Source organism: Drosophila subpulchrella, chromosome 3L (genome assembly GCF_014743375.2).
Source record: "Drosophila subpulchrella strain 33 F10 #4 breed RU33 chromosome 3L, RU_Dsub_v1.1 Primary Assembly, whole genome shotgun sequence".
In the NCBI taxonomy this organism is placed as follows: domain Eukaryota; kingdom Metazoa; phylum Arthropoda; class Insecta; order Diptera; family Drosophilidae; genus Drosophila; species Drosophila subpulchrella.
Genome location: NC_050612.1, coordinates 27685822 through 27711333, shown reverse-complemented (window position 1 = coordinate 27711333; position 25512 = coordinate 27685822). Strand labels below are relative to the sequence as shown.

Below are 25512 nucleotides of genomic sequence, written 5' to 3'. Positions count from 1 at the left end.
AATAATATAGACAATGCTTAAAGTAAAAAAACGTACATTTTATAATTTCAATACTTTTTTAATCAATCCTAAAAAAATACTATCATAATATATTTGTTTTTCTTTTTAAGTATGAAATTCTTGAGGTCTTAGTATAAGCCAATTAATTTTTATTTCGGATTAGAAACTAACATTTATATTTTTATAATTATTATTTTTATTTATGTAAGATTTAAAATTACATTTATTCATTTTACAGAATCCATAAAAGCGCAATTTCGCATACATTACCAAAAAATTAGAATAGAGGACGAAGTAAATTGACTTGGTTGTTTGGCAGCTAGCTCTAATTATTTTGTTCCTTTTTTATTTGCCACTTTTTGTGTGTCTAGCAGTTTGTTTGTTTCCATTGGTGGCGAATCTGCGGCGTTTCCTTTTTGGTGCATTTTCATTAAACTTTTACAGCATACATTATTCATGTTCTACAACAATTACCAGGGTCCAGAAGCAGTAGCAGAACGGGAAAAAGAAAAGTCCCCTTCCTAGCCCAAGTGCTTAATGAAAACCCATCAGGACCAACATCATCTTTCGCTGCCACTTGCCACTCGAAACTTTTTCAATAATTTCAACATACGTATGCACTCGGCATTCTTGACAAATTAACTCAAGTGCGCAATGAAGTGTTTATTGTGCTGCAAAAACTTTTCTTCTGACGTCCAGGGTGAACTTAAGGCGTTGCCAGGAAAAATATGTAAGGATATACTTATGTTTACATATTGATTTTTGTCCAACAATCGAGCGAAAGTGATTCAATTTTTTTTACCAACTATAGATTAAATAAAAATTAATAATAACTACGAATTACTTTATTTTATGTACTTTTTTCTACAAAGTTTTATCAAAACATTATGGCATTAAAAATATTTATTTTTCATTACTTTTTAAATGGAAGTGTTTATTTTAAATAATGTATAGTATAGGAAATTTATAGCATTTTCTATTTCAAATTTTTTTTTAGCTCAAACCTGCAAAATTTAATAAAATATATATTTTATAAAAATTTTAAACATTGAAAATTGGTATTTAAGAATAAAATAAATTTTGTCATCACTGTTAAAAGAAATCAGCGGCAGGACGTAATCGTCATGGTGGCTTAAAGCAATTTGTTATTAATTTCCGCGTTGAAAGTTGAAAAAAGCGAACTTTTTCTTTCCTTTGTTTCGGCTCTTTCGCTTTTCCCTATATTTTCCCCGAACTTTCCGTCGCTTTTCCTCTACCTCGCTGTCTCAATGCCACTTGGCATTCATTTAATGCGAAAAGTTATTGTCGTTTTTTGCTCTTGTTGTTGTCGTCTGTGTGTTGCCACATTAAAACATGGCCCATAATGGTTAACAAGGCATTTGCTTGTTGACCATCGACCAAATGAGCAGCAAAACTTGTGCTTACATTGTTCAACATGTGTAATAAATATATTTCCACCGCCACCCTTCCAAAATGCGTAAATGTATGGATGGTTGTGGCTGTGCTAAAGTGCGTTATGGTTTTATTCGGTACATACGGAATATAATTGGACATGTTTCAAATCATTTCATTTTTTTTTAAATACAAAATTCTACTTACAATAATATTTTTCATAGATAAAACTAGTAACTTTATTTTTATCATAATTAATTGGATTTTATTTCTTATGTTCCGAGTTTCGTGTATATCATTTCAAAAACATTCAAAAATTTGTTCGTAAAATAAAGATGTTACAAACACCCTTTTTTTTAAATATTTCCTACCGTGCGGCAGGTAATAAATTGGAATATTCCACCTTTGTATGATGACTTGGCAAAGTACATAGTACGCGGCATATGCAATGAAAACTGCCAGGGCAACAATGTTAATATGGCTTCCAAAGGATCCCAGGGGGCGTGGCAGGTCGTGGGGCCAAGGAAGTGTGTCAGTGTCAGTGTGCATCATGAAAGTGCAAGTTCTGCTTATTGTTTCCACCGCTGCCACTGCTCCAGTGCCAACAACCTTCAGCCAAGAACAATAAAATTGCACGAAAATGAAACTGAAATGGGTGCCATGCAAATGCGAAATGGAAAAGTATGAAAAGCGCAGGCAAAAGCGAATTTCAGGGAAAAATAAACATTTTAAATGCTTTTCCTTATACCCAACGGCGAAGAGTTTGACAGTTTCGTGATCTACTTTGATTTAACCAAGACAGTGTGGAAATGGAAAAGTTTAAAAAGTTGAATTATAAAAAGTCTTTCTTGTAAATCGTTCATGTAAAATTTTTTTTTAAGATACAAACTGTTAATGACACTTAATATTAACAATATTGGAAACGGAATTAATTATAATTATTTAAGATTAATTTTTTTGTTAAGTATTTCTTTTAATATATGTCGCTCAATATTTTTAGTACAAGCTATAATTTTTATGATTTCTGGTTGTCTTAAACTAAATAAATAAATTTTACACGAAAATACAACATTTAAATTAAATGATATTTTAAGGATCACTAAACTCCTTTACCTAACAAAAATACATTTAAATTTAGGATATTTTTTGGGGTCCTGTATCCTATTTCACCTAACTTCCTTTAATGGGAGTATGTAAATGCATCCCTGTCGCTTGGCCACACATTTGCACTTGGCTGAAACGCGTTAGCCGCTTTCATAGCAGATGATTTTTGGGCAGCTGCTGACGTTGCCACGCCCCTAGCTCGGGGTAATTCAGGGGCAGGAATGGGAATCGGAGATCGGGGACAGGAGGTAAGCGTTGTGAGGCTGCCACACAAAACGCTCTGAAGTGACTGGCGGATTTGGTGTAACCAAGACACCATCCGGCGACTGACGTGGCGCCTTTGTTGGCCAGAGCCTTGGGGCAGGGGTTATGGGGCAGCAAAATGGATTTTGGACGGGGTCCAGGCAGGACACGCTCCGCAATCCAAAATGCAATACAGGAGATGCACATACAAGGCACTCACACACACAATGGGGCACACGCAAAAGTACACTTACAGAAATTTAGTCTGGTTATAAAACAAGGTGCTTTCAAAATATTAAAAAAAAATAATTTTCGATAACATCAGACTTTGAATACTTTAATTTTACATTTTTGTTGTTTGATATATATACCACATTCTAATTTTTTAATAACAAAAAAATTGTATGCAGTTCAAGGCTGAAACATTTATAATATTTTTAGTTCATAAACCTCTGATTAAACTATTTTGCCATATTGGGGACTTAAGCTTGTTATTTCAATCACGAGTTTTTGTATTAAAGGACAAAATCAGACAATCACAAAATGCAGGAACACTAAAATTCTTAGCTATGTATACCCTTTCATGTCAGTTCAGTGCATTTATATTAACAACATAAAGTGCCAAATCACGACAGGTGCCAAAAACCCTGAAAAGAAAAAACCCTATATAAACTTTTGCCAGGTGCAAAAGCAGCTTGAATAACCGCCATTCACCCCGCCCTCTTCTCTTCTATCTCTCAAAGCCTTTAAATAATTATAAAACTTTATCTCTTCTCTGGACACACACAAACATGAACCCCCCACTACCGACCATGTCCATTGAACGTCACTTTGACTAAAAGCCAAATAGAATTAAACCCTGAAAAATATTTGATCTAAATTCCTAAACCTCTCCTCCGCCAACTCCCCCCAAAAAAATCCTCCATATCCCAACCGATGTCCTGGTGCCATTTTCATGCCCAATCTCCCCCAGAAAGCGCAGCAGCAGCAGCCACAGGGACACAAATCCCGCCACAAAGCGCCCGATGACATAGAGGATCCAAAGCAGCACAAGTCCTTTGATGTTGCCACAAATGCGCGAACAGGGTCCACCCTGCCGCCGAATCGGGTGGAAAATCCAGAGGAGCCGGTTGGAAAAGCCCCACCCCCACCCCCACCCCCAGTGGTGCCGATGCGACGGCATCACTCGAAAGTTACGCCCCCACCGCCGCCGCCGACGCTTTTCCTGGAAAACTCACTGCTGCAGCGCCAGTTCGCGAATCCAATTAGTTACTTGGGTGGACCACGACTGCAGCCGCGCAGTAATCGCACCAGCATCGAGTCGATATTATCGCTGGATTAGCGCCGCAGCCAGTTTTCCACCCAGTCGTCATCCACCTCCCCCCAGTGGAAAGCCTCGCAGACTAGTCACAAACTGTCAACTGGTGGGCGGGAAAACCCCCAGTGGATTCTTTTCCCCAATGCCACAACCTCAACTTTGAATCACTATGTCGGTTAGAAACTTTAAAGATTGTTAGTTAGACTTGGTAAAAATACAAATAAATTGATAAACTAATTTTTTGCCTTTATAATATGGAAATTTACAAATGAATGTGTATTGAAAGTAAGTATTTTATTCTGATAACTTTGGTTGGATTATAAATATGGATAAGCTTTAAACTTAATTTGAATAAGCATAAATTATGGAATCTAGAAGTGCAGTTTTGGGTTCCCATTCTGATTTCGATCATGAAAATAGGCTAAAATGTTGACCCTCTTTAAAAAGGAAAATTTAAATGTATATTGTTAGATAATTAAACCACAAACTCATAGAGGTATCCCACTTCAAAATCGGGATCCAATAACTCAAGTTATGGAATTTAGAAGTGGAGTTTTTGGTTCCCATTCTGAAAACCATTGGAAATATGGGAAAATCGACCATGAAAATGGTCTAAAATTTGGACCCTCTTTAAAAAGGAAAACTTGAATGTGGATTGTTAGATAATTCAACCACAAACTCATAGAGGTATCCCACTTCAAAATCGGGTTCCTGTAACTCAAGTTATGGAATTTAGAAGTGCAGTTTTTGGTCCCCATTCTGAAAGCCTTTGGAAATACGGGAAAATCGAACATGAAAATGGGCTAAAATTTTGACCCTCTACAAAAAGGAAAGTTTCAATGTAGATGGTTAGACAATTCAACCACAAACTCATAGAGGTATCCCACTTCAAAATCGGGATCCAATAACTCAAGTTATGCAATTTAGAAGTAGAGTTTTTTGTTCCCATTCTGAAAACCATTGGAAATACGGGAAAATCGACCATGAAAATAGTCTAAAATTTGGACCCTCTTTAAAAAGGAAAATTTGAATGTAGATTGTTAGATAATTCAACCACAAACTCATAGAGGTATCCCACTTCAAAATCGGATTCCTATAACTAAAGTTATGGAATTTAGAAGGTCCGTTTTTGGTTCCCATTCTGAAAACCATTGGAAATGCGGAAAAATCGAACATGAAAATGAGCTAAAATTTTGACTCTCTTTAAAAAGAAAACTTTGAACGTAAATTGTTAGAGAATTCAACCACAAACTCATAGAGGTATCCCACTTCAAAATCGAGTTCCTGTAACTGAAGTTATGGAATCTAGAAGTGCAGTTTTTGGTTCCCATTCAGAAAAATTCTAACAAATCTGTCTGTTCAGAAACGAAGATACCAAAAACATTGGTGATAAGAAAGCTTGGCTTACCTTTACGGGTTCGACTTAATGAAGGCTGTTCCCTTCTATTAGAATGCAAAACTTTCGTATTTATAAATATTTATTGGATTAAATTAGTTTCTGCGTGATTCGCCACATTGGATCGCTTAGACGTAGGCTTTTACTTTTGTATGCTTAGCTTATACACTTTCGATCTGCGCAAATTGCCTTACAATAAATTGTATTTTAACCTACGATGAGTTTAAGTCCCGCCCACTGATTACTGACTTAGCTCTCCGGAAATCTTACACACTATATGGGAGCTGGTCGCAGGGGGGACTTATGAAGGGGCGGTTGTGAAAAGCCACGGACTTGGCTCAGGGGGTGTGGTTGGGAGGCGCGGGATGAGACGACGCTAGGTGAAATCCGGCGGCTTGTACTTCGGCGGTCGCTTAATTGGCTTCTATAACCAATTGCGGCCGCCACGTCATATGTTGTTCTCCTTGGCGCCCTTGGCCCCGGTACCGGAACCTGATCCAGACCCGGATCCGGCATTTGCCGTCGCTCCGGCGTCATTATCGCTCTTGTTGTTACTGTTGTTGTTGCTGGTGCTGTTCGTATTGGACGCCGTCGATTCCTCGCCATCAGCTCCGTCACCTTAAAACAGGATAATAATATAATTAGTTGGATGTCAATATAATATCAGTGGGTATATAATTCAGGATAATAATACTTTAGTGTAAATTAAGTTTATCATTTGGGGATAACAATACAACTGATTGCATACGAAATGTTATTATTTTATTTGCTTTAAACCAACTATCCGTAAGTAAGATACGGTAAGGTATAAGAATATAAAATCGATAAGGTCTTGGGCCCAGCCCATTTCTTTTATAGCTCGTGTTTTTACTTTGATCAGTTTTATACTTAAATCCAAACAAATAAATATATATTTTACACACCCTTCTCCTTTTCGTCCTTGATCTCGCTAGACGTCTCAGACGAGGCCTTGTTGCTGTTGGTGTCCTTGTCCAGACGCGGTCGCTTCCGCTGACCCTTGTACGTTCGGTTATCCCTTCGACCGCCCTCGCCCTCATCCTCCGAATCGGAATACTCGTTCTCGGGAACTATGCGCTTGTCCTTGTCGCTTTGCGGCAGGCGATCGTCCTTGTCGACCTTGTCCTCATCGTCGGACTCATCGTTGATGGCGTCCTCGGGAATCGCCTGGATCTGAACGCCCGGGGCATGAGGCAGCATGCGCAGGTTCTCAAACAGCCTGTTCTTGATCTTCTCCAGGTACTCGGACGTATTCTGATTTGTCATATTACTGGGACTAATGTGCAGCTTGAAGTCGGGACCAAAGTACTCGAAGTAGTCGTTGTAGGGCAGTTCGTTGGCGATTTCCACGGCCAGGGCCACAGAGGTCTCGTAGGTCCAGCAGCGGGAAACGTTACGAATGGTATAACCACCACCGCCGACCATCAGGAATGGCAGGTTATACTTCTTCACGAACTCCACGCACTTGCCGTGACCCTTGACCGTGAGATTGAAGCAACCTAATCGATCTCCAGTCAGTGAATCGGCGCCACATTGCAGCACCACCGCTGCCGGTTGGAATGTTTCCATCACCTTGCTGATAATGGGCACAAATATGCTCTCGTACGCATCGTCATCCATGCCATCACGCAGGGGTATATTCACCGCATAGTACTTTCCCTTGCCGGCGCCAATGTCTCGCAGATCGCCAGTGCCTGGGAAGTACTCTCCGTACTTGTGGAAGCTCACGGTCATCACACGATCGGTGGTATAGAACGCCTCCTCCACGCCATCGCCGTGATGGACGTCTATATCTATGTAGAGAACACGCTGGTGGTACTTAAGCAGCTCGAGGATTCCAAGGACAATGTCGTTGACGTAGCAAAAGCCGGAGGCCTCCGATTTCTTGGCATGATGCAGGCCACCGCCCCAGTTGATGCAGATCTCCGAGGCCTGTTTGTTCAGTTTTACGGCTGCAGCCACGGATCCTCCGGCGGAGAGTTGGCAAAACTCGTAGAGCCCGTCGAAAACGGGGCAATCTTCCCCCACATTGAAGCGCTGCATCTGCTTGTTGTACTCGGACATGTTGTCTGGCCTAATGGATCGCAGGAACCGGACGTACTCGTCCGAGTGGAACTTGGTCATCTCATCGGCAGTGGCTTTGTGGGGACGCTGAAATAAGGAGTTTTGTATTTAATAAGCTGTAAGCTATAAGCCTTATATTTAACATTTTAATAATTTAGGATATATTCAAATTTAAATGGAAGTGAGTTGTAATATTAGCTATGGAAGCTTTAAGATTAAATAAAACTTTTAAAAACATGATGGTTATAATAGATTTTCATAGAATTCATCTAGCTTATGATATTTGCTCCTATATAGAATAGTAACTTACGTAAATCTCCATTTTGCGATATAGCCCATAGTTGAGCAGCAGGTTGTGGGTCATACGTATGCGGTGGGGCTTCATGGGATGACCCTGGCCATAGTAGTAGTTGCCAATGTCACCTGGGGATCAAAAATAACGTTAAGTGTCAGCTTGAGAAAACAATTAATTGCCACGCTATGTGGAATACAAATTTTACGGCCACTGTCGGCGAGGCGTCTGTGGGAGAGCCTCACTTTGCCCGAACAACCGCAGCGGTCGCACTTTCGCCCCGAACGAAAAGCAACAAAAACACAAAGAGGAGGAAGAGAGACCTACAGGTACATACACGCACACGCACACAGCCGCACCGCGGTCGTTGTGAAAAAGTGCGCTGTGGACCGGAACGCGCTCGTACAGTCGCCGTAAAACTTGAAATTTGCAAAAATGCTATCATCTGATGTTGAGCGGATGCGAAAAAAACACAAAGTTGGCGTGGAAAACAAGGTTGCTACTTTGCAATCTTGGATTCTCTGCCTAGCAGGCCTTTTACTTAATTAAATCATTTTAAACTTACTGTCGTAGTAGTAACAAACGCGTTTTTTGCTGTGAGACTGCATTTTTCGGCGCTGTCGGCGGTTTTAAATCTCCTTTAAATCGAAGTTTGCCGGTTCTTGGAACCTTGTTTGCTGATCGGCGGCTGCCCGAATATTTAGGAGATATTAAAATTTGGCGCCGCTCTGATTGTTGGCAATCTGCAGCCCAAGAGCAGTGAAATACGCGCACAAAAAATAAAATTTACTACTTCTAGAGATGACAGCGCGCGGGGTGGCCCTCCGCGAACCAGTTCGATTTTCATGAGCAGCCCTGCGATAGGTTTTTAAATATTTCGGAACTAAAACTTTTATTTCTTATTTAACTATTGTGATAAAAAATAAATAGACCGATTCAATAAAAAATATAATATTTGGTACTATTATACTCAAATGTTACAGAGTTACCGTGACTTTTTATGATTAGGTGACAGCTCTAGTTTTTAACGATGGACAAATATGAAAAGCCTAAACACAAATAAAAATGAGACAAATACACAATGACAAAAGACACAATGATCAGTACGTTCCCGCAGTTTTTCTCAAAATAAAACATATTTTGACCGGGAAAAATTAAAATTGGCAGCCCTGGTTAGTGAAGCGCCACTGCGGCCGAAACGGGAACCCCAAGGCATCGAAAAGCATCGAGTACTTGTGTTTTGCCAGCACCTGGCAACCCTGAAAGTTCTAACTGTGTGTGTGTGTGTGCGACGTCGGTTTTTTCGTCGTCGCGATTTTTTTAAATAAACTGGAGGCATTCGCAAATAATTTAAGTCTAATTGATCAGGAATTTGTGCATAATGTGGGTTGTGATATCGAGCTGTTCGTGAAGAAGCGACTGAGTAGTGGGTAAGAATAGTGCCGAGTGCTCAGAAAAGAACAATTTAGAACTTTTTGCCACGAGAATATCAAGTGCGTAGGTGTGTGTCAGTGTTTTGGGGCGAGTGTGTGTGTATGTGTGTGTGTCTGTTGTGGTCTCCGAGTGTGAGGGAGATGGGATGTAACCCCCCGCCCCCTCCCCGCTCTTTCCAACCAAATACATAGACTTGTAACCAAGTCCCGTTACAACAATGGCAATACGGAAATGTGCAACAGAGAAAAACAGCAAGCAACAACAATAACGAGAAGTAGTACGAGTTTTGTGGGCCTTTCGTGCAGATATTACCAGTTTCCCCCTCCTTCCCCTCCCCCCCCCCCCTCATTTTCTGCACAACTTCGAGTTTTCCCAGCTGCGCCACTGCAAAAAAAAACAATTTTCCGCATTGCAGTTGCGCCAACTAACACCGATTTTTTTTGGGGCTTCGTGCTTTTGCGCTCTTTTTGCATTCAACTCGCGTTTAATAAACAATTAATCGTCGAGCAATAAACAACAACCGCAAGCGGCGCATAGAAATTTTAAGCTTTTTCAAAATATTACACCATTGTTACATAATATACAGTTTTCAAGTCGTGCTTCGGGTTTGTTTGGCTGTGCTTTCTGACCCTCTTCTTGAGGTCGTTTCTTCTGCTTCCTCTTCTACGCGAGAATTCCCAACAACCTGTTAGATGATCGGGTCTAATTGGATGTTTTTGTAACTGCGTTTATACGGGATTGTAGAACTCGAAATTCCAATTTTTACAAAGGTATTGAGTGAAAATACGAGAATTAACCATATAATGTACTATTTTAATGAATGTCTAGTGATTTTATTTCCTATATGGAGAGTAAAAGGATTACATCTTCAGTGATTAATAATATCATCAATTTCTTAAAAGTTTTTCTTTGAAAATAGTCCCATTCATTTTATATAATATAATACCAGTACTAAATAACTATTAAAACCTAGGATTTAAAGAAGGTTTTACAATGATCGATGTTATTATTTAAAAAGATATAATAGTCGATTTGTTCATTATTATTCTCCACTTTTATTTCTGATTATAATCCAGATTTAGATGATATTGTGATTAGAATCAGTGATCAGTGTGATCAGTCAATGATTAGTTTTTTTTCTATTTTTATAATCCAATCATAGTCAGTGGCAACTGTTTTCTAAGCTCTCAAATGTTTTCGTCTGTTTTGGTGTCCGAAATGTGTGTGTTTATCAGGAATGTTTTCAATTCCCCCAATTAGCGTTAATGGAATTCCCGCATAAACGACTCATCACAAAAGCACACACTGGCACGATCGATATTGATCAATAGTTTGTTCACCTTCTCCCTCCCCCTTCCACAGCGTTCTGCTCTTTCCACCTGTGGGCAATTACCGCCGTTATCTCATCCACCAAACATGTGAGAAATACCGCCATCAGTACGATCTGTTCACCTTCTCAGTGGGCCAAGGGCCGCAGCGCCGCACCGTCCTGTGCTTTCGCAATCAACTCCTTGATCCCAACGGCTTTGAAGCGTAAGTATTAAAAAATATTTTCAGTTTTTTTCTATATTTTTTTTCTCTACAAAAGTAATTTTTTTCCCGAAATATAGCTAGATACTATATAATGCTATACTGCAACATTTCTTCATATAAGGTATTCATACTATACTTTGTTGATAAGTAAAATAGCTTAGGCAATGCGAGTTCAATGAGTGAGTGAGTAAACCACAACAAGGGTTCAACTCCCACTGCTACCAAATAATAAACTTTTCCCAGAGTACTTATAAAAATAATTTTTTTCCAGAAATATGGCAAGATCCTATATTAGGTATTCATACTATATTTTGTTGATAAGTAAAATAGCTTAAGCAATGCGGGTTCAATTCCCACCGCTACCAAATAATAAACTTTTCCCAGAGTACTTATAAAAATCAGTCCTTTATTTCAATTAAGTATTATAATATTTGACATGATATCTTTTTTTAATTTGTGAGTTAAATCAAATGGATCATAAAATTATCTAAACTTTTTTTTTGTAAAAAAAAACAATTTTTTTGATCTTATAATTAGTTTTACCCTCTCTAGCCATCAAAAATTTTGAAATGTAGCTTATCGTAAATTTATTAATTTTGTTTTTCATTAATTATTTACAGCCGCAAGCAGCAGCAGCAGCAGACGCGTGGGCGGGACAAAGATAGAGAGGCCGCGAAGAGCTGGCGGAGCAACAACAATTCTCACACGAACGGCAGAAGCAGCAGCGCCAGCAGAAGAAACTTAGCGGAGCTCTGTAAGATGGGCGTTAAGAAGCATATCAGCGAAACACCATGTGAGTAAATAATACCAATACTTCACTAACCAAATAAACAAAGGCAGGCGCTGCTTTTTAAATGATATTATGGTTCGAACCGTTTCGGCTTTTTGTTTAGCAAGCGGCCATAAATTAAAATGTTTGCAAATACGCAAAAGATGCGAAACAAAGAAATCAAAATATTAATGAGGATCGGTGAATGACACTAACTGAATAATACTCTTAAAAACGTATAAAATCAAAACTAAAAAACTAATATAGATATTTTGTAAATATTTGTATTATTCTGCTTGTAATGAAAGATTGTTTCATTTAAAATGTAATACGAAATAAAGAATAATTTTATTCCTGCGTAACATTTTTTAACAAAAGTCCGAGTTCAAGTACCACCTCTGCTTAATTTATTTATGAATTACCACAAACCTTTCTAATTTCAAAACCAGCATTACTATATCCAATTATACTTCGATTGTTGTTATAATGTCTCTATAGTAACTAAAAATTAAAATATATTTAAAAATTATTTACTCAGGAAAACAGTTATTAAATTAAGAAAACTGAATTGGATGTTTGCTGTTTGTTTTTTTAAATGCCCCCTCTAATTAGAAGTAATGATTACTATCCAGCTGAGCGCATAATAAATATAATATTTAACTAAAAATAACCAGATGCCAGCTGAGCGACGCAGGCAGCGCCGTTTGTTCAAGGTCGCCCTCTTTCTCGAGCGGATTTTTGGTGCTGTTGCATCACAGCACTTCACTCCACTTGGCTTCGCACAGGTAGACTAGACGCTCAGCTGGTCGACGGCTGCGCACGCTCACTAGTGCTGCCCCGCCCCCTGGGTCGCCCCCCGCCCCTTTCCACCTGGGATCCACCACCTGCCAAGTTCGTGTTGACATTCACGAATATCGGGGCACAAAGCGGGCCGTGGAAAATTGGGTCGACATAAGTGAATTTTGTTTTTAATTTATTTTATGGCGAATCCGTTGCCTCACCTTAGTCTCTATTTTTATACCCGTTACTCGTAGAGTAAAAGGGTATACTAGATTCGTCGGAAAGTATGTAACAGGCAGAAGGAAGCGTTTCCGACCCCATAAAGTATATATATTCTTGATCAGGATCACTAGCCGAGTCGATCTAGCCATGTCCGTCTGTCCGTCTGTCCGTCCGTCCGTCTGTCCGTCTGTCCGTCTGTCCGTCTGTCTGTCCGGATGAACGCTGAGATCTTGGAAACTATGAGAGCTAGGCTATTGAGATTTGGCGAGCAGATTCCTGAGCTTCTTACGCAGCGCAAGTTTGTTTCAGTAGAGTGCCACGCCCACTCTAACGCCCACAAACCGCCCAAAACTGTGGCTTCTACAGTTTTGATGCTAGAGTAAAAATTTAAACTGAAATGAATTGTTCTCATCAATACCTATCGATTGACCCAAAAAAAAAATTGCCACGCCCACTTTTACGCCCACAAACCGCCCACAAACTTCAAAAAACCGTAAATATGAACGCGGATATCTCGGAAACTATCAAAGATAGAGTATTGGGATTTCAGATTTAGATTCCGTAGCCTTGTACGCAGCGCAGGTTTGTTATGCGAATATGCCACGCCCACTCTAACGCCCACAAACCGCCCAAGCCTGTGGCGCCCACAATTTTTATGCTAGATAACAAATTTTAACTGAAATGTATTGGTCTCGTCAATACCTATCGATTGATCCAAAAAAAAATTTGCCACGCCTACCCTAACGCCCACAATGCTTAAATCTGTCTTCCGCCGGTAGGTGGCGCACTTAAATCTCGCTTTGCTGCTTGCATATCTCCATTTCCCTTTGGTCCCTTTAGCTGAGTAACGGGTATCTGATAGTCGAGGTACTCGACTATAGCGTTCTTCCTTGTTTCGGTTTGTTTTGTGCATTTGCCAACTGTTGTTGCTAATCGTCTGCCTACCTCCCTCATTTGGCTATCTCTTTATCTTATAGATACTTTTGTATATTTTAAATCATCTCGCAGATGGTATCTCTGAGTACTTAGGTTTCATTATACCTTTTAAAATCGTTCGTATCTTTATTTTTCGCAATCTCCAAGTATCTCATAGTTGGTATCTTCTGTATCTTTTAGTAAGCAAATCGAACTCGGTGGATTTATACAGACCGCCAGCCCTGAGGAACAACCATAGCAATAACAACAACAGCAGCAGCGAGGAAGCAGCTGCAGCGAACGAAGCAATAGTAACATCATTAGCTGCAGGAACAGCCACCACTGCAACTACAAGTCCTACCTCTAAAGAATCCCCTAACAGGTAGGTGCAATACAGTGGAACGTCGATTTAACAAACGATGTGGTATAGGCAATACATGTAGTTGACTTAGTAAAGCTTATACAATTATAATATTTCAATTCAGGGTACTACTCAAAAAAAGATTGATATAATATACATTTATAAGGAACTAAATATGTAGAAAAGTCTTTCCTTTTAAAGCATTTTAACTAGTTACAGCGGTTTCAAAAAAGATTTTAAAATATTTTTGGAATAATAGTTTAAAATGTTTCAGAGAACTTTTGATTAACACCCAGTTTTGTGTGTTTTAAGTACCCCAGAGGTTTATAGTCGTGGAAGCCCTACTGTATCTGTATCTTAGAAACTGACGAAACTTGTCATGAGCTAATCGATTACCTTTTTCTCTTCTCTTCCGTTTCTTATTACCTGTGTGTTTTGCTCTGCTGTTTCGCAGAGAGCAACAGGCGGACGCCTCAGCTGCGGCGACCCGTCGCGAACGCCGCCCCGATCGCTTGGTTTATGTGCCAAGGGCACGTCGCAGTCAAACTACACCACCGACCACAACAACAACAACAGCAGTAGCAGCAGCAGCAGCGGCAGCAGCAACAGCGGTTGCAACAACAGCAACAGCAGCACCAACGGCCACAGCAACAATTACAGCAACGGAATCTCCGCCAGTTGCAGATACAAACCCGAGCAAAGCGGACGACGCCAACGGTCAGCAGCAGTTGTCCAAGTCGAAGAAATCCAAGTCACATCGCGAGCGCAGAGAACGCGGAAAGAAATCAACAGCTGTATCTGCATCTACAACAGCCACAACAGATAACGCCACCGTACTCGTTATATCAGCAACTGAAAACTATACTCAATCAAACGAAGAGAACCGACCGGCCAAGCCAGCGGACTGTGATAAGGAGGTGTGATATAGTGCTAGTTTAACTTTTAAAAATTAGAGGATCTGAGAGGAAATGGTATTCAATTCGGATTATATAGCTTTTTCCTATCTAATTATAGTGAAAGAAGTACTCTTCATAAGAGTTTACGTTTTGTCACAATCAAATTTGGTATAAAACCCCTTAGTTTTCTTTGATATTTGAAAAATGGTATTTAAGATTAGTACTCAGTTCAATAGAATGGCCTACGAAATGACAATCTACTTTTTAAATTTGCTTCACTAATCTTAGCCAGTTAATTTTGTATATGTATGTTGAGACTGTCATTATTCAAGGTTTTAGATTTCAGTTGGAAAAGGGCTTTAACAACAATTACACACTAAAACTCTGACCTTGCCGTTCTAATCGAAAGTTTATCCCCCACAGATCATGAGCGGCGCCCAGCGTACAAAGCCAGCCGGCAATGGCAACAAATCAGCCAGCAATGGCAAAACCCAGCCATCGCCGCCATTGCGCATCGAGGATGCGGTGGCCGCCAGGACCACCAATGGCGAGGAGGCGGCCAAATGTGATAACGATGTGCGCGAATTGCAGCGAGCCTCAAAGGTGAGTAATAACCCCATCGAAACGAAAAACGAAATTAACTATTTTGCATACCATGGCAGGAAATCAACCGCAGCAATCGTCGCATCATGAAACAAACCTTCAACTCAGATGTACTGGAGATTCCCGAGAAGATCGAGACATCAGCACCCAAGGCAATCCAATCTCCTCAAGCATTAGCCACAGCGAAACCACCTGCAGACAGCACCACCGAAGATGATGACGAGGAGGACGAGGACGACTGGGAGAACATGTTCGACGAGAGCGGCGACTGCCTGGATCCCAAGATACTCCAAGAACTGAGCGAATCCGTGGGCAAGTGCAAAATAGAGCTGCCCAAAATGGACTACACAGTGAGTTGAATGAAAGGTTTAAAAGTAAAATCAATTGATATACTAATATTTTGTGATACCCCCAGGTTTTTCACATCAAGCAACAATTACTCAACGAAGAGGAGTTTCCACACGTTCTGGAGGTCTCCAATTTCCCTGTGGAGTTCAAAACTCCCGACCTGCTCATGCTTTTCGCCCAGTACAAGGGCAGTGGCTTCGACATCAAATGGGTGGACGATACTCATGCCCTGGCTGTGTTTAGCAGTTCCCGCATCGGTGAGTGGCTATGACTGCAAACGGAGATTGGTTTTGTAATGAAATTGAATGTTTGCCGCACAGCTGCTGAGGTACTGACGATGGGACATCCGTTTGTCAAGTTGAAGCCACTGGCGGAGGCCACTCTGGAATCGCGACTGAAGGCAAAGAAGGCCGGTGCCGTATCGTTGCAGCCGTATCGCCAGCGACCGGAAACGTGCACGGCCTTGGCCCGGCGACTGGTTTCCGGTGCATTGGGGGTCAAACTGCCCACGGCGCCGCAGGAGCGGGAGAACGAGAGGCGGGTACTACGTGAAGCCAAAGGTGAGTGCTAGTTTGGGGCTTCCATTTAGTTAGTAAACTGGGTTAAGGGCTTAAGTGGATGTGATATATGAAAATTCTTGATTTCTAACTTATTCTTTCGTTAATTTCCCCTGCAGAACGCAAACTGTTAGCTGCCAAACAGCGGGACGAAGTCTGGGAGAGCTAGACCGCGGATCCGGAAGCAGGCTAGGTGCATTTTTCTCAACCCATCAACAATAAGTGCGATGCGTCAGCACAACCACAACATGAAGATCAACAACACAACAACAAAACACTACCAACCATTAAATCCCACTACAAAAAATTTTCTCAATCAAAGCTAGCAAAATAAATGCGTAATTTGCATGCTAAGCAATGTACTTTAAATGTTCGCTTTTTGTGCAATTAACACCAGATTTTTGCTCAATTTGTTGTAGTTTTTAGTGGATGCATGATAATGATTATATCATCTAGGCCGTAAGAGAGAAATATCTATATTTATTGGTCGTAGCAAGTAAACATGCATAGATACGTGTTGTTTTAACTCCAGGCGTAAACCTTAATTTTTAAGCGCGAGCAATTTATATATTGATATATATATTTTAATAAAGTTTATAGCGTAAGTAAAACGGAAAAGTGTATTGTTGATTATAAATGAAAGGGGAATTGGGATATAAAGGTGAAATTTAAACCATTTTGTTATTAGTTTAAAGTAAAGGTCCCTAGGTCGATGTTCTTATCGATATAGTAGGCTGGTACTACTAGCGCCTATATGATCTCAAACCCACTTGTAAACAATTTAAATATTTGTTTGTATCCCTAATTTAAGGTTTATTTAATAATTCAAAAAACATATTCGAATAATTTTTGAAACTGCATATATGTTGGCAACGCTGTAACCGCCAGTCGCAGTGTGACCAAGGCGGCATGATGGTATTTTAGCGCTCGACGGTCACACTTATGCCGGCAGAGGAATTTGTTATTAAAACAAAAGAGTTAATTATAGCGCTTAAAAGGTAACAGCTGTGCGTTTGTGTGTCTGTTCAGTGCAAGATTAATTGTTATTAAACTTAAAATAAATATTAAGAGAGCTAGTGTATCGCATAGGCATTGAAATTCCAGTTGTTGCTTTTGGCAATGATTTTTTGAAGCAGTTACACGCTGACAACTATTAAATATATTACCAGTGAATGGAATTGATAAGCTTATCTTTACGGAAGCGCAGCAACAATAAGGGTCTTACCAAAATCAATTGAGGTTCTGGCAATTGAAATAGAATTTTTTGACTGCGTGGCTTCAAGTTGTGGGCGTGTTCGCATTTTTGGGTATGTGAGTACAGTGGTCTCCGGCTAAAATGGTTTGGATTAGGATTTAATGCATTTAGGAGTCTTTTATCCCTTATAAATCTTTTTTTTCAGAAAAACATTACCATTTTCTTAGAACAGTCAACCTACATTGAAAGAATATTAAAATGTACTTTATTTTCTGAACAAAATATTAATTATTTACTTTTAAAAGCTACTACAAAGTTTTTATCACTTAAATTTCTCTTCATTTTCAAACGTATATTGAAAAATATTAAAAAAACAAACAATTTTGATATTGCGATATAAAAGAAAATATTTAAGCTTCATAAAATATAGAAAAAATACCAAAGTTCAATAAAGCTGCTAACCACTGTACCTATATAGTTATAGGTTTATTAATATAAAATCGAATGGGCGGCTATAATTGCAAAAGTTGCGTGTCATAAATGCCGTATAAAGCGAATCTAATTGAAATGTGTACCTACGTGGATCTCGTTTCAGCCCAGTCATGAACAAGTACTTATCTGTGCTACTGCTATCCGTGGCAATTGCTGGAGCTGCTAAGCCAGAAGATAATGAATCGTGCTACTCCTTTGCCGGCGGTAACGTTTATCCCGATCAGCCAAAGGGCGACCATCAATTGCAGTACACCAAGGCAGTCAGTGAGTTCCATATAATATACAGCCCGTGATCATGATTAACTCTTTATTACCTTCATTTCCACAGTTTCCAAGCCAGCCCCACAGTTCGAGGGAACCGCTGTGGTTAACAAGGAGATTGTGAAGCTATCGCTGTCCCAGTATCTGGGAAAATATGTGGTGCTACTCTTCTACCCACTGGACTTGTAAGTATACCTGTTTTGGAAAGCGGTTGTCCTTTCTATTCTATCCTATCTTTTTCTCTATCAAGTACTTACTTTTCTCTTTACCGATTTAGCACCTTTGTCTGCCCCACGGAGATCATAGCCTTCTCCGATCGCATTGCCGAGTTCAAGAAGATCAAGACGGAAGTTATTGGTGTCAGCGTGGACTCGCACTTCACCCATTTGGCTTGGATCAACACACCGCGCAAGGAGGGCGGTCTGGGCAACGTCAAGATCCCACTGCTCTCCGATCTGACGCACAAGATCAGCAAGGACTACGGGGTCTATCTGGAGTCTAGTGGACATGCCCTGCGCGGTCTCTTTATCATCGATCAAACCGGAGTGCTGCGCCAGATCACCATGAACGATCTGCCCGTGGGACGATCTGTGGATGAGACTATTAGGCTGGTTCAGGCCTTCCAGTACACGGATACCCATGGAGAGGTGTGCCCAGCGGGTTGGAAGCCAGGTGCCGATACGGTAGGTTTGGATGATATACATTATAATAAAAGCCTCTAAACAGTATTAAGTGGATTAGTAAACTGCTATGGTTAAAAATTTCTTCTAATAGAATCAACCTCTCTATTACTTTTCCAGATCGTACCCAACCCAGAGGAGAAAACCAAGTATTTTGCCAAGAACAACTAAGGACAGATGGCCATCCCATTAGCAGCCAAGCCCAGTTCATTCCAAGTGTTCACGACTGAATCACGACTAAATCGAACAATAGACCCCCATCGCTTGAGTCCTCTGTACAAAAGTCCGTAATGCCACCGATTGCAAATGGTTTGCATTTGTTTTGTAAAAAATATAGTTTGTTTATTTTACAGCATAACTGAGAGATAAATAAATTGATGAAGTATATGTTCAAGTGATTCGAATTTCATGGCGCCACGGGAGAGCGACCAAATGGGGGAGATCGCGTTTGATCTCGAAATGTCTTGAAAGCTGCCTTGTGTGGCCACCATAATGATTAACAATTCGATTGCGATTAGTTTCATACAAAAATATATGAATATATGTAATAGGTAATAGTAAATTAGTTAGGTACGCCATGGTTTGCAGTTAAGTAATCCTGTGCTCCGACCTTTGGGTACAACAAAGCTAAGTATGTCGAGGTATATAAATCGGGGAAACGGGGCGGGGCGACGACAATAACAACTAGGACGTCATAAGGCACTCGTTCTCGTCGGTTTTCTCGTGTGTAGTCTGTTTTCCGTTGCAATTGTGTGTTGTCAATATGTGCTACATTGTTGTGCGCTTTAAATGCCAAAACCCAGGCTCATAAAAAACGAAGGTGCAACTGCATTTCAGATCAAAATTGTGCGGGGAGATTCCGTTGCTGTGGAGATTCCAAATCGATCAAAGCGTTGCACTGTTCAGATTCCCGGAAACATTGTTTAAACAAGGGGTTAATAAATTCTTAGAGCTATGACGATGCAACACGTCGAACCAAAAAGCAGTCGGCGATAATAATGTCTGGGTGTTTGTTCATTTATAAATCGATGGATTGACAGCTTACTGCTCGTAGAAGACCACGTCCTGGAATAAACAGGAAATAGGTCAGTTATATGAAGATCAACAAAGAGCAATGTATGTTTAATATAATTTTCAATGAGTAAGATATTGAGGCTCTCTGTTCCTGATTTTTACTGATATACTCACAATCAAAAAGAGCGCTGCGAATACCAGTGCCTTCATGCGAACATCGAGATTCAGGGGGAAGGTGACGCTGAAGTAATCCGCATCGGTGAACAGCTCCCTTCCCAGTCCAGACCATTGTTTGCTTATTTTGCCGATCTCCTCATTATTGGCGCTCAATACCTGCAAACGAGTAAAAAAGGCGAGATATGTTAGTGTTTCGCATTAATCGGGACGGAATTCGCACACAACCAGAATACGCAGTATCGGAATTAATTGACTCGCTCTGGACAGTCAAGCATAGCGACCCATGACGTCACTGTATCGGATTGCAGTTTCAGTAGCTTTATATGTACCACACAGCGGAATTCAGGGGAATAGCTCTAAAAGTTCGAAACATGTATGGTATAAGCTACCTACAAGAAAATGATAAAATATTTAAAATATCAAAGGATAATTAAAAAAGTACTCCTGAATAATACAATGTTTTCTCTTAGCTATTCAATTTAAAAATACAGTAGTAAGAATTAAATAAAAACCCTTTCTAAACTATGAATTTTTTATATATATCTATGCTAGAGATTCTAAATATAGGTATATTTATAAATATTAAGTGACATAATTGTCACCTATAATATATGTATATTGCGTGGGTGCTAATAAATTTGCCTCTTCTGTATGTTTTATACTATAATGTTTATACTTGTTTGAACAGGGAATTGACCATAACCACTGGTGTATGTGTAGCCAATTATAAATTACTTGCAATAATTAAAAAGCAATTAAGTGGATTAGGGCCACCAGCAATTGAATGAAAATGAAAGCCTGGCTTTGTTCACTAAGGAATGTCATAAAGTGTTCGATTAAACTGATAGGTCATCTATGCTCCCTCGCATTCGTTGCTATTCTGCTGACCGCCGCTGTGTGTGTATACACTTGTTTGAATATGGGAATCAAGATCGAGACACATGAATAACCACTTGTTGGCCGCCGACTGACCTTGAAGTTGGTATCGCTGAAACACTTGATGGGGCAAATGGGTCCCTCGATCTGCAGGACGATGTCGCCGAAGGTGTTCTTGATGTTGAACTTGGGTCGCATGAAGGTGCAGACCTGCTCCACGCTTCCGATGACCTGACCCGGTGGCGCCGACACCTCCACGGCGTTCATGCAGCTGGGGAAGCAGCAGAGGACATCGCATTTGAATGGCCGGTACAGGTGGAGCACCTCGTTCTGGAAATTGTCCAGGATCTTCATCTCGAAGGGACGGGAACGGCCGAGCATGTTGCGGGTGCAGCAGTCGCTCTCCTCGTAGGCGAAGTACACGTTCTGGCCCAGCGAATTCTTCACCTTGAAGCGATTCTTCGACTCGAAGCCGGTGAGCAGCTCCAGTTTCTCGATCTTCTGCGACACGAGCAGCTGGTCCAGGGCGGTCAGGTACTCGAGGCCCTGCGGGCAGTTGGGCATGCCCACGGGTATCGACATCCAGTTCTCTGCAACGGGGCGTAGTTCCCGATTAGCTATATATATTTATATGTTGCCTGCTATATACATATATGCAAGGAAAATTAGCATAGCTACATTAGCGGTCCGGTCATTGGCACTGTGATCGCGGGAAGGTTTACTTGAAGTATTTATTTATTTAAAAAAACTATTTTAACGAAATATTTTAAGTTAGGAGTGAACAAATCACTATCAAAAATGTTAGCCATAGCTATGTAGTTTATTGTATTATCGAAAAAAAAGTACAAAACTGGTTTTCTCAATTAAAACTTTTAGTGAGATAAATTAAATTTTAAATTTGGTAAGTATTAAAAAACGAATTATATTTAATATATATTATTTTCAGTAATTTTTAGTGTAAGTTATTCTTACAGTCAAAAACTTCATTGATTCATGGACGTATAAAAAAGGATCATTAAAATATTTAAAAGCAGACCAATTTTTTATTCATTTATTTTCGCCTATAGAACAACTAATAAAAACTTGAGTGCTAAAGTCTTGACCGCTGCTGTATGAAAAGGCGAAGGCAATTCCGCCTTCCTGCACACTCACACCCAAACACACAGACGCGCGCATCCCACTACGGCCATCTGTGCGATGGAATTCAACAGTGGGACTAATCCATACACACAAATCTATATCTACGCACCAGCTCCGTTGGCATTAATTCCGGGATTCACCGCCTGCGGCTGACGGACCACAGTGTCATCCTGTGGCGCATTCTGCGGCACCACCTTGTACTCGCTCATCTGCATCATCTTTTTTTTAGCAATTGTTTCTGGATCGGATTCTGGAACGGTTCGAAAAACACTAAACTTTGTAGGACCGTTTGGTCGAACGCCGAAAAATACCGTTGCTGTTGCACAAGTGCGAAAAATACTTGTTTTTACGGAGTTTTGGTATATTTATTGAGTATTACAATACTGCTCAATTATTCAGCTTGTATAGGCAAATATAAATATATCTTACCCAAATATATTTTTCAAGATTAGGATTTTGAAAATATTTGTTTTTAAAAAACGGGCGTTGGTATTAATCAAAGGAGTTTAAGTTTCTTTGTGCCAGTTGGTAATTTTAGGTCCTACGGTCATACCGCTGCCATGATAATTGTGATAAGGGAGCCATAAAAACCTGGGCAGAAAACCCCTGAAACATGCTGCTTGGCAGCCGAATCTCCAGTCAAAATGAGCGAATCTCTTGATAAGACCACCAGCCCGAGCTTGGCCAGTTCCAGGGCCACGCCCTCGCGGGCGGAGGAACCGGATGAGGGGCACGACGTGAGCGACACCTTCTATACAAGTCAGCGAAAGAAGGGCAGCCACGTCTTCCGGGTTCGGCTGGACGCCACAGGATTCACCCTTCAGCGGGAGTCCCCCGGCGGCAGCATTGTCAAGGAGCAGCAGGTGCGGATCTCGGACATTGTGGGTGCTCGCTGCATGCGACCCAAGAAGAGCCGTCGTTTGGCGATGTCTGGAGCCTGTGCCTGCAGTTCCGGCAATCCCAATTCGCCGGCTATCTCGGCTTCCGGCGACCATCATCGCACTGCCACCACTCCGAGTAAATGCAGCACCAACAGCCGGGAGAATCTTCCAACGGATGGCGGCGATGTCAGCGCCTTTCTCTACGTCTTCGCCTATGTCCTGAAGAAAAGGAGCCTCCGCACGGAGTTGCACAGGGAGCGAACTGTGCTCACCCTGCGGTTCAGATCCTTCGACACCTTTGAGGACAACATGAGGGAGGCGGACCGATGGTACAGATCCCTCCGCTGGCAGCTACATCGAACGCTGGAGGAGATCTTTGTGGCGCCCACGGCGGATGACCGACGTCGACGAGTGCTGGTGCTGCTGAATCCGAAATCCGGTTCCGGCGATGCTCGAGAGGTCTTCAATATGCACGTAACGCCGGTGCTCAACGAGGCCGAGGTGCCCTATGACCTGTATGTGACCAAGCATTCCAACTTTGCTATCGAGTTCTTGAGCACAAGGTCCCTGGACGCCTGGTGCTGTGTGGTGGCCGTCGGCGGAGATGGCCTGTTCCACGAGATAGTCAATGGACTGCTGCAGCGCCAGGATTGGGCCCACGTCCTGCCAAATCTGGCACTGGGCATCATACCCTGCGGTTCCGGTAACGGACTGGCCAGGTCCATAGCCCATTGTTACAAGTACGTTGCCTTTCTTGATAGTCTGTTAAATATACCTTCTCGGTTTTCACTTTCCGTAGCATATAGCTTCAAGTGGAATATCACATTTCGTTTAAGGCTTAAGGTTTAACTTGTTTGTTATTCTCTTGTTATGTTATTCTTCCTTACAATGGGAATATAACCTCTTCATTTCAAGATAACGTCAAAAGTTTTTCCATATCAGTTCACATCGACATAATCTTTGAGTAATTGCCATAATTTCCGTTAACATTTTTCATGTTAATTACTAACCCTAAAGTATATTGCCATCATTTCCGTTCACCAATAGTTTAAACCATTACTCCCAAGAAAAGGGTATAAAACTGATTGGTCATTAATTGAATACTTTTAGACTACCAGACTGATATGTAATATCAAATAAAAACGTATTAATCCTTTACCTTTTCCCCCCAGTGAACCGTACTTCAGCAAGCCAGTGCTGGGCGCCGCTCTCACCGTGATCAGTGGACGCAGTTCACCCATGGACGTGGTTCGCGTGCAGCTGCAGAATCGCTCCCTCTACTCCTTCCTCTCCATCGGCTGGGGTCTGATCTCGGACGTGGACATCGAGAGCGAGCGCATCCGTCTGCTGGGCTACCAACGATTCACCGTCTGGACACTGTACCGTCTGGTGAATCTACGCACCTACAACGGTCGCATCAGTTATTTGCCGACAGAGCACCTGGGCTCGTCGACTCCAAGCCACACCGGTTATGCTGCTCAGCACAGGATGCAGAGCAGTCGGAGCTGCAATACGCACATTGACATGCTGAACGGGCCGGCGCCCAGCTATCATTCCAGTGCCGAGTACCTGCCGCAGGAGTTTGCGGACGTGATCTCCCTGGAGACGTCCATCAATCAGTCGTTCCGCTCGAGGTGCGACAGCTGGCTGTCGGGGGGATCGCGGCGCAGCTTCTACTATTCCATATCGGAGAGCATCTACCATAGTCTGGCGGATGAGAGCGAGTTTACAGGCCTGACGGCCGCCTCGCTGGAGAACAGGCAGCTGAATTACGGACCGGCGAGCGAGCTGCCGGATCTGGACGAGCCCCTGCCCGAGGATCAGGGCTGGTTGGTGGAGGAGGGCGAGTTCGTCATGATGCATGCCGTCTATCAGACGCATCTGGGAATCGACTGCCATTTTGCGCCCAAGGCCCAGCTGAACGACGGCACCATCTATCTGATCCTTATACGCGCCGGCATCAGCCGTCCGCACCTGCTGAGCTTCCTCTACAACATGAGCTCCGGCACCCACCTGCCGGAGGTGAACAACGAGTACGTGAAGGTGCTGCCGGTACGAGCCTTCCGCCTGGAGCCACACGACAATCACGGCATCATCACGGTCGACGGGGAGCGGGTCGAGTTCGGACCACTCCAAGCTGAGGTCCTGCCGGGCATAGCCCGCGTCATGGTGCCCAAGTAGGAGGAGGACGAACAGGGCCACATCCCAAGAGGCTGGAGCTTAGTGAAGACCATCAAGCAATAGAAATCTCAATTTAGGAATCTCTGCATTTGTAGCTAATACTTAGGGCCTCCAAGGGCCGAGATGAGAGAGTTGTGCATTCTTAATATTTTGTGTTTTTTATGTGGCTTGCTTTTGCCAACCAATCATGTATTGTTAGCATTCTTAAAGATAATTGCAGTTATTTACGAAATGTAATGTATATAAAGCAATGTATTTTGAATTTACTTTAATCTCGACTGTTTGAAATAGTGAACAAAGTCTTAATTTATATTTATATTATTTGAAAACTATGTAACGAAATAAAGAATATATTGAAAATGTTTAAAGA

The 25512-nt window shown here is 41.5% G+C and overlaps 6 protein-coding genes across 10 annotated transcripts in view; 4 read left to right on the top strand and 2 right to left on the bottom strand.

Moving 5' to 3' along the window:
- LOC119555597 (contactin-associated protein-like 2) overlaps positions 1–4294 on the top strand; it is a 70836-nt gene extending 66542 nt beyond the window's left edge. For 3 of the 4 annotated variants that reach the window (XM_037867092.1, XM_037867088.1, XM_037867087.1), the window contains exon 21: positions 3713–4294. In XM_037867092.1, the coding sequence (XP_037723020.1) occupies positions 3713–4081 (369 nt within the window). In that variant the 3' untranslated portion in view covers positions 4082–4294. Of the gene's footprint in view, positions 1–3581 lie in introns of all 4 variants that reach the window. The other variant, XM_037867093.1, reaches the window with a different exon arrangement.
- A 1223-nt stretch (positions 4295–5517) lies between these two features.
- On the bottom strand, positions 5518–8641 carry LOC119554429 (histone deacetylase HDAC1). Its single transcript, XM_037865321.1, has 4 exons — positions 8393–8641; positions 7846–7958; positions 6377–7622; positions 5518–6071 (listed from the first exon to the last, which is right to left on the bottom strand). The coding sequence occupies exons 1-4, from the start codon at positions 8433–8435 to the stop codon at positions 5902–5904; spliced, it is 1572 nt and encodes a 523-aa protein (XP_037721249.1). The 5' UTR covers positions 8436–8641; the 3' UTR covers positions 5518–5901.
- A 458-nt stretch (positions 8642–9099) lies between these two features.
- On the top strand, positions 9100–16614 carry LOC119554468 (R3H and coiled-coil domain-containing protein 1). The gene is made up of 10 exons (XM_037865383.1): positions 9100–9257; positions 10624–10794; positions 11415–11587; positions 13682–13862; positions 14296–14758; positions 15161–15340; positions 15400–15690; positions 15756–15945; positions 16009–16248; positions 16365–16614. Exons 3-10 carry the CDS (start codon positions 11554–11556, stop codon positions 16412–16414), a joined length of 1629 nt encoding a protein of 542 aa, XP_037721311.1. The 5' UTR covers positions 9100–9257; positions 10624–10794; positions 11415–11553; the 3' UTR covers positions 16415–16614.
- Positions 16615–17119: 505 nt separating this feature from the next.
- LOC119554239 (peroxiredoxin-2) lies at positions 17120–19258 on the top strand. Of its 2 annotated transcripts, none has more exons than XM_037865073.1 (5): positions 17120–17243; positions 18036–18196; positions 18261–18378; positions 18471–18876; positions 18994–19258. In XM_037865073.1, the coding sequence occupies exons 1-5, from the start codon at positions 17188–17190 to the stop codon at positions 19042–19044; spliced, it is 792 nt and encodes a 263-aa protein (XP_037721001.1). In that variant the 5' UTR covers positions 17120–17187; the 3' UTR covers positions 19045–19258. The 2 variants fall into 2 exon arrangements, with proteins under 2 accessions (XP_037721001.1, XP_037721002.1); XM_037865074.1 differs by lacking the exon at positions 17120–17243 and adding an exon at positions 17386–17552.
- LOC119554240 (phospholipid scramblase 1) lies at positions 19190–22360 on the bottom strand. Its single transcript, XM_037865075.1, has 4 exons — positions 22190–22360; positions 21037–21530; positions 20062–20220; positions 19190–19938 (listed from the first exon to the last, which is right to left on the bottom strand). The coding sequence occupies exons 1-4, from the start codon at positions 22296–22298 to the stop codon at positions 19915–19917; spliced, it is 786 nt and encodes a 261-aa protein (XP_037721003.1). The 5' UTR covers positions 22299–22360; the 3' UTR covers positions 19190–19914.
- A 248-nt stretch (positions 22361–22608) lies between these two features.
- On the top strand, positions 22609–25484 carry LOC119554656 (sphingosine kinase 2). Its single transcript, XM_037865657.1, has 2 exons — positions 22609–23701; positions 24134–25484. The coding sequence occupies exons 1-2, from the start codon at positions 22725–22727 to the stop codon at positions 25140–25142; spliced, it is 1986 nt and encodes a 661-aa protein (XP_037721585.1). The 5' UTR covers positions 22609–22724; the 3' UTR covers positions 25143–25484.
- Positions 25485–25512: the final 28 nt, after the last annotated feature.